Source organism: Oreochromis niloticus, linkage group LG10 (genome assembly GCF_001858045.2).
Source record: "Oreochromis niloticus isolate F11D_XX linkage group LG10, O_niloticus_UMD_NMBU, whole genome shotgun sequence".
Lineage (NCBI taxonomy): Eukaryota > Metazoa > Chordata > Actinopteri > Cichliformes > Cichlidae > Oreochromis > Oreochromis niloticus.
In genome coordinates, this window is record NC_031975.2 from 12,983,140 (window position 1) to 12,994,427 (window position 11,288).

Genomic DNA, 11,288 nt, shown 5'->3' on the forward strand with positions numbered 1-11,288 from the left:
AAATTAAAAGCTGCAATTAATTTTATTATTGCTCTATATTTTTTTCCTTTTTAGTGCATTGTATTTGTCTTTTCACTTGCATTTTATAGAGTAGTCTATCCTGTGGTTACTACACAAAAGCTACACCACAGTGTTGGATTCCAAAGGTATGTTTGCTGACAGGGAGGGTTCTGCTTTTGCCAGGAACCTTTGCCTCAAATGTCTAATGTCAGTAGTAGTATTAACTGTACTCAAGTTTTTAAGTATTTGAGAGGATTAAAGGAGTCATCATGTGCCTTGAATGCGACACACTCAGAAGCCATAAGTAACACACGTCATGTCTGCAGACGTCACTCCTGACATATGTTTGCATCTGTCTGCTCTTGATGGGATCACTTGCGTCCTCCCACCACCCAGGAGCGCAACTGGGGTGGGTGGGTGAGAAGTGTGTGTGTGTGGGAGGGAGAATCCTACAGTGTATGAAAGTAGGCTGCAGCCTTTTTATTTTTATCTGGTCAGAAATGATGATGAAACTGTTGTTCGTATTATCCCCCCGTCCCCGCCCTCTGCTGCCTCCAGTTTGTAGGTTACTGAAAGATTTCACCAACCACAGAAAAGAAGATTAGAGAGGAATTAATGGTATTCCTTTGTCATTATAGGAATAAATTGATATTTGGCGGGGGTGGGGACAGTCTGGAGTTGGAGCGACATGATGTGTCAGGAGACGTAAGCAGAGGGATGGCACAGTGACAAACAAACTCAGAGCCAGGGGGATGCCAGTCTACTGGATATCTCAACTGATGTTCACCATGTTACAGGAGATGAGAGAGCGGGATAACGCAGAAGCAGCCGGGTGCGCGCGTGACGGGACAGAATGAGAGCTGCTGGGACATGGACGGTGTCAGTAGAGGACGGGGACAACTGTGACATTGCCTGGGAGAGACCCTGACGAAGTGGGAGGGACATCTGGGTTCCTCTTGTCTTTGAAGCCCCAGCTTAACCATGAGAGTGGCCTTCCTGGCCTTAAGACTGATGTGCTTGGCCTGGTTGTGGCCTGTCACTCAGCTCAACAGCAGCCACTTCCCGAACAAGAGGAGAAACAAGGAGATGTACGTCGGAGAGAACGCTAGACAAAAGCACGGAGGGTGAGCCAAAGACGGCTTTCTTAGATGAGTCCTTGATTTACTGTAATTGTGGAGCTTCTTCTCATGTGGAAACAGACCTTCATGGGTGATTTTATGGACATCACTTCCATGTCCTACTTTATAGAGCTTTCACATAAATAACTGCATCTTCTTGCGTTTATGTCCACTGATGGTAGATCAGTGTCAGAGAAAGGTCATAGATTATGTGCATTGCTCAGAAAATTAGTGTTGATTGTTGCTTAATCTTAAACATAAAATGATGTGAACTTTGGTTTGGTTTTAGCATAACTATGACATCCTCTCAGTGACTAAAGCCATTCGGGAGTCAGATATAAATGAAAGAGGCTCCACAATATCAAACTGAGTTACACGTGTGCTAGAATGCAGTGGAAAGCAAAAGTACTCATCTCCCTTTGGCTACGGCCTTTGCTTTTAATCAAAGTCCATTTAACCATCACTAACACCATCGAGCAGATGTCAGCGCTGTTTTAAGTGTTTGTTAGAAAGAAATCTAGACAGAGACAACGATTTTACTTAAGCTGTTATTTCTCCTCTTTGCTTTCCAGACGGGTGGATCTTAAGATGAAGAAGCTGGACAGCACCAAGTCTCTGCTAATTAAGTCTGAGCAGCTGCTTCGGATTGAAGACCATGACTTCGCAATGCGCCCTGGCTTTGGAGGTAACACACACACACACACTCACACACTTGGTCATTGTATTTATTTTGGATTTATTTGTATTTATTATACATTTATTTTAACTTTTTCTCACTCCAAATATTTTTCCTAGCATTTTTTTAAGTGTGCTTTAATGGTAACTCAGTAGGTTGATTTAGGTTACTGTGCTGTTTTTGGTATTATGCCGCCCAAAAAGCCCTTTGTGACCTAGATTGTCTGCTTTGAGAGACAATGACTGCGGTAGCACGGATAAAATAATCTGAACTGTGTTCCTAATTCTCCCTGTGTGTGTGTGTGTGTGTGTGTGCTTCCAATCACAGGTCTGGATTTTTTTTATCTTTTGCGTCTTTTTTGCCATTACCTTAAAGAAACCCTGCACAGTAATCACTTTCTCTATTGCATGTTCACAGTGGTCACCCTCTTTTGTAATGTCTGTTTGAATTCATTTTTTTTCCAGTCAGGAGGCAAAACAAGTTGTTTTGTGTCTGTCTCAGTCTTTTCAGCGGATTACACAGATGTTTACGTCTGCCTAAGAGTTCTTGGAAGATTTTAACTGGTGAATGAGAGCCTCTGAACGACATTTGCTTGTCAGCTCAGCAAAAATCTATTGTTGTATCAATGCCATTCCCTAAGACACCTGCAGGCGTGCACCATGGGTTTGTTGTGCTGTGACAACAGTGTTGGGTGTTACGTGTTATTGAGCATCAGAGTGATTAGGTCACTAGTGATGTTCCTCTGACTGGAAATCAGCTGCATATTACAAGACTTTGCCTGAATGCTTTATGACTTGACTGACACAAACTTGGATACAGAGGGCATTAAGTAGTTGTATTATTTGTTGTCAGGTGATAATGAATGTCTGTACCTGCAAATACCCAGGTATTTGCTTCTAAACCACGACTAAAGCTGTCACTCTCAAGGAAACTAACAAGCCTATTGCTGGTGAGATGATTGAGGGTATTCTGCCAGTGCTAACCTGCTGTGCAATGAGGTAAAATCAACTCACTTTAACTATAGTAAACGTAGTAGGATGTAGAATTTCTAGAACCACAAAGCTAATTGCAGAGGGGATTTTGGTTGTCTGATGAGTTACTTTTCTCACTGGGTAGAGCAACAGGTTGTTTTTTAATAGCAATAATCTTGTTTTGTAACAAATTAGTATTAAAAGTAAGATTACCCATCACTTGATCAGTTTGCATGACTGGAACATTGTCATTAAATCATTGTTATTCAGCTTATTGGGCCAAGCAAATCGGTGGTGGTTACGAACTGAAAAAACACTTTATCTTTCTGTTTTCTGTTTGTTTGTTCTGTTTCATTAAATTACTTTGTGACTATGATACTCCTAAAACATCATATTTATTTAAAATAGAGTAGAGTTCGAGACCTAATTTTTTGTTTCTTATTTACTTCAACCTTTTCTTCCTAAACTTGACATTATCAACAACAACAGCTGGTGTTTACAGTTCAAATCATACATTAACCGTATTGTGCCGCAGGATAATGACAAGAACCATTCTTCTTACTATACACTACCCTGGATATTTATGTAATAATACAATGTGGCAGATTTTCAATTAATGGATCCTTGAAGATAACATAATGAATTAGTGAGTGTTGCTGAATATCCACACATGCATGTTGACTATGTAACCTCAGGGAAATTTATAGGCATGTAGGTAGTGAGCTACCTCTCCCATAGGCCTGATTAGATTTGAAAAGATTTGCTTATTTTCCCAGAACTAAATGTACCGTATGGGGTCACACGAATTGATGTAGTTGATGTAATTTCTCCGAATCAGTAGAGAGCTAAGTATTACATATTTCTGTTACAGTATTAACAGCTTAACCAAGAAAGTAGTGAAGATATATAAATAATTAAACAATTTTTTTGACATTTTATCTTCTTAACTGAGCAGCAGCGTTCATTTAAGGTGTCGTGCATGAGCTCGACACCTTTGTCTAAATCAAATACTGTAAAGAAAAGTCACTGAAACATGCATTTCAAGTAAAGCGACATTTTGAGGAGTTGATTTTTACTGTGAACCAAAAAAAATAAATAAATAAAAGGTGAGGTTGTGCATTTACAAAGATTTCTAGTGTAAGGTAATGGTTCCTTTGACATTCAAAAATGTAGAATGTGAACATAAAAATGTTTGCTTCAGTCACAGATATTTATACTGTACTGTGTATCATGACTGTATAAACTAGGGTTATCTCTGCATATAGCTCAGAAGTGGGATTTACACATTGGTAATCTCTGACAGATGTACAAACAGATGTTATCCAACTGATCCATTACAACATCTGTCCAGGTTCAGCCCTGCCTGTTGGTATCGATGTCCAGGTGGAGAGCATTGACAGCATTTCTGAAGTAAACATGGTACGCACCTTTTAGATTTCAGTAGTTAATCAAATCAAAAGAAACCGACTTGTTTTCTCTGTTGAACATGAGCGGTATTTTTTTTTTTCTTTTTGTAGGACTTCACCATGACTCTCTACCTGAGGCATTACTGGCAAGATGATCGGCTGGCCTTCCCCTCCAGCAACAACAAGAGTCGGACCTTCGATGCACGTCTGGTGAAGAAAATCTGGGTTCCAGATGTGTTTTTTGTCCACTCTAAGCGTTCTTTTATCCATGATACAACCATGGAGAACATCATGCTGAGGGTTTATCCAGATGGAAATATTCTCTACAGTGTTAGGTAAAAAAAAAAAAGATAATATATGTCTCATTGTATTCACAGAGAGATCACTATAATTGCATTTTCTGTCATTAGCCAGTAGCGAAAATAATGGCTAATACTGGCTGTCATTATCTTGTCTTTTTGAAATTAGAAGGGCCTAAATTTGATGAAATTGATTGGGATGCTAAAGTATTAGCTAACACTAGCTAGTAAGGTGCATCCACAGACTCCAGTCTCTGATAAATAGTGTCAACATTAAAATAAAAAAAATGTTAACATTAACACTGATTAACATTAACATTAATTATTAAAGGATTTCATTCTTTTTTGAATAAGTGTTAGGACAATTACCTGCACGTGAAGATGTGCCAATATAGATAATGCAGACATGCATTAATTCAGCTTTCTTACTAGTGGCCAGCAGGGGGCAACTCTTTAAGGAATTCTTGTGAAGTCTATAGGAAAAGGAGCCTACTGCTTCCTCTAAATATTATCTTTGTGAATTATGGTCACCACTCAAGTCAAAAAGGAGGATGAACTTGGGTATGTTTTAGGGTGGGGTTGTGATTGGCATATTGTTACCTTATGAGCATAGTGTATTGATTTCTCTGTCGAGCTGAAGCTTGTGACATCAGGCTTCAAAACACAACACAAACACACAGTTTCAAAATGAGACCACCAATCGGTGACGTCACAGTGGCTACATCTGTGTTTTACACACAGCCTGTGGTATCGATTTACTTTTGGGGCCAGGCTCAAATGGCCATTAGAGAAACTGTATTGGTGTTTGCTCCAGCTGGTTTCAGTTTTCAGCCCTGAGGGGTGCTGTTTGCCAAAAACCGGACCAAGTAAGGCATTTGCACCAAAACCCCTTGCACAGTATATACAAATTAGCAAGGACTGTTAAACCATCAAGTTTTAAGCTTACATGTCCTAATACGATGAGTTATGGCTTAAATTTTACTAAGACTGTTTGATGAGCATGAACATCACCACAGCCAAGTTTAGTGGACAGGGTATGAAGTGAATATGAGAAGGTGGACTGTAAGCTCCCAGACGGCATTCAACATATCCATTTCAGTCACAGATGATGACAATATGGCGCAAATTCCCAAATGGCCCACAGCGGCCACAAACTGTGTCAGGCACAGATGCTGTTACTGAATGAACAGATCAATTCAATCCAGTAGTTTTATTTTACACTGTTACACTGAGATTACTGCAATATTTATGTAGGTATTTATTTAACTGAAAGCTGTGTTTCAGGATCACTGTGACGGCTCTTTGCTCAATGGACTTCAGCAGTTTCCCTCTGGACACACAGAACTGCTCTCTGGAGCTGGAGAGCTGTGAGTATTAAGCTGCAGTTGGGACATCGTGGTTGCTTGCAAATACCTAATAGGATATTCAGTGTTGTTTGCAGAGTAATAATGTTAATTCCTACATTAAATGTACTTGTTCTTGTGTTGACATGTTTCGCTGGTAAACATGTTACACAACATTTGATGCACTATTATGTAATTTAAAAAATTTGGGCTAGAGAAAGCTTTTAGCTTGTTAAATTTTCAAACACTATCTATTTTACGCACAAAAACGCAACTGGATATGCTTGAATGTTATATAGTTGGGACAGAGACAGCTCAGAGTGCATTACCTTACTTCATACTCACAGTAAACATCACCATCCCCCTTTTGCACAAATGATTTATAATCCTCAGGTCATTCAAGTCAGCCTCTGTGCATTATGCTTGTCTATCCTCATGATGCAGGATTTACTGCAATGTTTGGGAATTCTTTCGTCTTTCCATCCTGTTTTTCTGTCTTTACCTCTCTCTCTCACTCTGTGTGTCTCAATCATGGATCCTGATCTCAGGGGAGAGTTGGTAGTTCCATTTTTGGCAGCTCTCTCCTCTCCTCTGAGAGAAACATCCATGAAACTTCTAAGAGAGGCAATACGTGAAGGTGTCCAACCCCAAACGCCCACCCTCTTTCTCTCCTCTCTTGAAGATGCTTACAATGAGAACGACCTAATGCTCTACTGGAAGAACGGGAACGATTCATTAAGGACTGACGAGATTGTGCTCTCTCAGTTTTTTATTGAAGACTTCCAGCCTTCCTTTGGGCTTGCCTTCTACAGCAGCACTGGTATGTCCGGCAGGAGTCTGCGGACACTCTGAGATGTATTCATTTTGAAAACAACCAGAGTGCTCCAGACCCCTACTGTTTTTCTAAATAGGAACAGTTTAACATTTTGGAAAATACGCATTACATAAAAAGATTTGACACCACTCTTACAGTCGTTTTCTATGGAGATGCAGCCAGCAGTTGATTAACTTGTCCAAGCTTGTGGAAACAGCTTACCCGGCAAAGGCTACAAAATCCAATAACCGGCATCTGAACAGTTTACCAATGAACACATTATTCCCATTTCCAGTCATAATGCTTTGCTACAGTAACTGTGTACAGGCAAAAGCTTTTATATGTACACAGACATGACTGAGTGCTATTGATTGTTCAAGTTCTCTGTGAGAAAGAAAATAACAACATTTTCCAAAATGATGACATGGGAATCAATGCCTCTCTGCAAAGCAGAAAGGTATTGATTATTCAAGGTGTTTTAGAATTGTATGACTGCGGGGTCTACTTTTTGAAACCCAGTTTCCGTTTATTGTTGTCTGTGTAGAAAGAAAAGCTAGAATTGGAGCCAGAGAGATTTAAACAATCTGGATACTGTAGGTTTCCACACAAATCTATGAAGATGTTATATAACTCCAGCATTAAAGAGATTTACTCTCTCATTTGAGTTCTAGGTTCTCCCCGTAGGTTCATGTTGCAATTTTATTTTTAATAAGGACAACTTACACAGTCTTGTGCAAGCTTATTTTCTCCTGTCAGTTATTGATATCACCCTGCTTTCCACCTGCCTGCCCCACCTCCACTGTGTCCATTTATCTGTTTCAGGTTGGTACAATCGGCTCTACATAAACTTCATTCTAAGGCGGCATATCTTCTTCTTCATGCTTCAGACGTACTTTCCCACAATGCTGATGGTGATGCTGTCCTGGGTGTCTTTCTGGATAGACAGGAGGGCCGTACCTGCCCGTGTCTCTCTGGGTACTAAGCCATTGAGCCAATACAACCCACATAAATAATTACCGAAATTGTATTTTCATCCGGACTGATAAGAAAATATCACCATGCCTAATTTTTACTTTAAATTCATCTTTCCATTGATTAACTTTTTGAGAGTGAAATGGTAAGATTGATTCCACTCTCTTGTTTGCCAAATACTGGAGAGATTAGGCATAGGTCAGTCAGGAAGCACATCGTCTCATCAAATAATTACATCTTGTTTTTGAGATCTAATTGCCCATATTTAAACTGTGAGAAATTCCCCATAAGGAGGAAGGGGTGGAGGAAGTTTGTCAACCAGGAGACCCCAGTTTGCTTGGTATTTTGGTAGCTTCGTGCTTTGCACATTTTGTTATGATTTCATTTGTTATTTTCTTTCTCTTTCCAATTGCTATTTGGTTAAAGTTCAGGAAAGTAGTGTGGTTTGGGTTAAAATATCCTGTTCACAAGATTCTTATGTTATAAGTTAGTGAAACTCACATCATTGTTGCAAAATCATGCCCAAAAGACACCTTGCAATAAAGGAATACGAACCAGTTGCAGCAGTTCTTCTGAGCACCGATTTTGATCTCATTTGTTTAATACAGGTAACAGCCCACCCATCCGTCCATCCATCCATCCATCCATCCATCCATCCATCCGTCCATCCATTCATCCGTCCATCTGTCCATCCATTCATCGGTCCATCCATCCATCCGTCCATCCATCCATCCATCCGTCCATCCATCCATCCTTCCATCCGTCCATCCATTCATCCGTCCATCCATCCATCCATCCATCCATCCGTCCATCCATCCATTCATCCGTCCATCCGTCCATCCATTCATCCGTCCATCCATCCATCCGTCCATCCGTCCATCCATCCATTCATCCGTCCATCCATCCATCCATCCAGCCATCCATCCATCCATCCATCCAGCCATTCATCTGTCCATCCATTCATCTGTCCATCCATTCATCCATCCATCCATCCGTCCATCCATCCATCCGTCCATCCATCCATCCATCCGTTCATCCGTCCATCCATTCATCCGTCCATCCGTCCGTCCATCCATTCATCCGTCCAGCCATCCATCCATCCATCCATCCAGCCATCCATCCAGCCATCCATCCATCCACTTGCAATATCATTACTTTAAAAAAAACCTCACATCATTGTTTTACAATAGGTTCTCACTTGGGTGCAATGACCTGCAATGACAATGATAGTGAAGTTCCCAGCAGCCAAACAGTAGATATTTCCTGGCTTATGGATAGGAGAGATGAGTGTCACTGTTCTGATCTGCCGCTCAGCAAGAAAGCAAATAAGTGTATCCAAGGGTGTCTGCTGGTTCACCATCTATGTTTTCCCCCTCCTACACAGTTAGCTTACGCAAGGAGACGCCATCATTACGCCTGGGCTATTTTTGGAATCAGACTCCGATCCAAATTCCAATTCTAAAAGCTTTACGAGCAAAAGAGCACTAAATCAGAGTTAAGCTAGTTTGCATCCAGCAATGATGTAATAATGACTTTGCCTACTGTAATTAGTGAACATAAATACACTTGCATGGTTATATGCTTGTCAAAACCCTGAGGATGATGATAAAGGATATGCCCTTTCAAGCCCACTGCCCTTTACCACAACTAAATTATTTCGATTACATTATCACATTTGCTGTGATTTTTATGGCATAATTGTTCATACACTGAATTCACATTGGTACATAAAAGGTCTTCAAAGGATAATTTCTTGTTATTACTTGTTTGTAAGACACATTATTCTCTGCAATGTTTCTACAGCAACAGTCACAACTGGTCTTTCTGTATTCAGGCATCACCACCGTACTGACAATGTCCACCATCATCACCGGTGTGTCGGCCTCTATGCCACAGGTGTCTTACGTAAAAGCTGTAGACATCTATCTATGGGCGAGCTTCCTGTTTGTCTTTCTGTCAGTCATCGAGTATGCTGCGGTCAACTATTTCACCACAGTGGAGGAGATGAAGAAGCTGAAGAGAGCAAAGGTCAACTTCTTTCTAAAATCTTCTCAAATCTCCTGTCCTATTTAGCCCACAGAAGCCGGTGTGCAGCCATAAGGCAATCCCCAGAAACTAACAGTGATCTGCTCTCCTCTCTCTGCAGATGCCCACCTCTTACAATGCTGCTGAGGCTATGGCCTTTGATGGGTGTTTCCACGACAATGAAATTGACCTGGCCTCCCTCCCCGCCAGCACCCCAAATACAGAAAGGAACATCCAGTCTCGAAACTCGACTGTCTCCGCACCCACAGAAGGCACCAGGCTACGTCGCAAGCACCCTTTAAAACAAAACCTCAGCTTCATTATGAGCAACAGCTACATGATCGACTCATACTCCAGGGTATTATTCCCACTGGCTTACCTGCTCTTCAACATCATTTACTGGAGCATGTATGCATAGCGCATTAAGTGAGCAGCAGAAAAAAACAAAAGAACTGTTCCTTTTTTGACTCTTGTCACAATTGCACAAATTAACAAAAACAGATGGATAATAATAATAATAACTAATGACATAACCTCGAGTCTGCTGAGTATAGATGTCCTTCATGATGTCTAATGAAAAAGTGTTTGGCTGTAACTTGGAGAAAATCTGAGAGCGGCTGTGGAAGTGAACGGCTGATATTTTAATGAATGTTTATGTGTGTTTCTGGCATGCCTGATTTATAACAGAAAGAGTTTTAATCCAAAATATATAAACATTTTTAGGATTTTATTTTATTGCTGGATCAGATACAAAATGGCAAATTCTTTAAATACTGTACATGTTGAAAATAAATATGTGTATGCTCTTAAATGTCTGTCTCAGGCTTCACATTCTCTTTGCCTTGAACTTTATTGATATTTAGTGCATCACACTTTCAACTGAAAGGGCCCAGTGGAGCGCTTATAAACAAGTTCATGTTTAATATCATCATCACCGGACAGAAAATGGTGTGTTTTGCTGAATATGTTGAATTTCAAAAAGATTTAGTTTAAATGGTTTCAGAGATAAGACTCGGGGGGCTTAATCAGCCTGGCTAACACCCCAATCTAGCCCAATGGGAAAATGTGAAAAAGGTCATAAAGTTTGGACTTTTAATTGTATTTCCCCCAGGGCCATTCATACCACACCAAAGAAATTAAGTAGCAGATAAACAGTACAATGAAAGGAAATTTCCCTTTTTGCAGTATCTACTGTAGAACATTATGTTTTTTCTATGGATTCACAGTGGGGAAAAGGGATACTGCTTTAGATCCATATCTATTTGATAGTAGTGTGTTTTATTACTGACCACTGTGAATATCTTGAACACTCTTTGCAGATCAAACCAAAAACACTACAGCATGTTCAGGAGAACACAGCATTTGTTTTTCCTCAGAATTCCTGGCTCTTCAGGTGTCAAATGTTTGCCCTGTGTTAGCGACTTGGTATCAAAATCATGCAATCATACCTACACCTTCTCATGACCACAATATGAAACCTAATGGTCTTCACAGGTTGACACGAATTATAAAATAGACACATCTGACCTTACATGCAAATAAGTTGCAGGCTGCACATAGTCCTGAAAGCAACATAGGTTTTTCTATACAAAATGAAATATCTTGGTACACAATAACTGCATGGAAATAAAAGAAAGAAATTTTCAGCCACTCCCTTATTCACA

The 11,288-nt window shown here is 40.2% G+C and overlaps 1 protein-coding gene across 2 annotated transcripts; it reads left to right on the plus strand.

The window, feature by feature from the left end:
- Nucleotides 1-506: 506 nt before the first annotated feature.
- gabrr3a (gamma-aminobutyric acid type A receptor subunit rho3a) lies at nucleotides 507-10,435 on the plus strand. Of its 2 annotated transcripts, XM_003446836.5 has the most exons (9): nucleotides 507-1,124; nucleotides 1,691-1,803; nucleotides 4,117-4,184; nucleotides 4,283-4,506; nucleotides 5,755-5,837; nucleotides 6,496-6,633; nucleotides 7,450-7,602; nucleotides 9,434-9,627; nucleotides 9,746-10,435. In XM_003446836.5, exons 1-9 carry the CDS (start codon nucleotides 982-984, stop codon nucleotides 10,040-10,042), a joined length of 1,413 nt encoding a protein of 470 aa, XP_003446884.1. In that variant the 5' UTR covers nucleotides 507-981; the 3' UTR covers nucleotides 10,043-10,435. The 2 variants fall into 2 exon arrangements, with proteins under 2 accessions (XP_003446884.1, XP_019219010.1); XM_019363465.2 differs by lacking the exon at nucleotides 6,496-6,633.
- The last annotated feature ends 853 nt before the right edge of the window (nucleotides 10,436-11,288 follow it).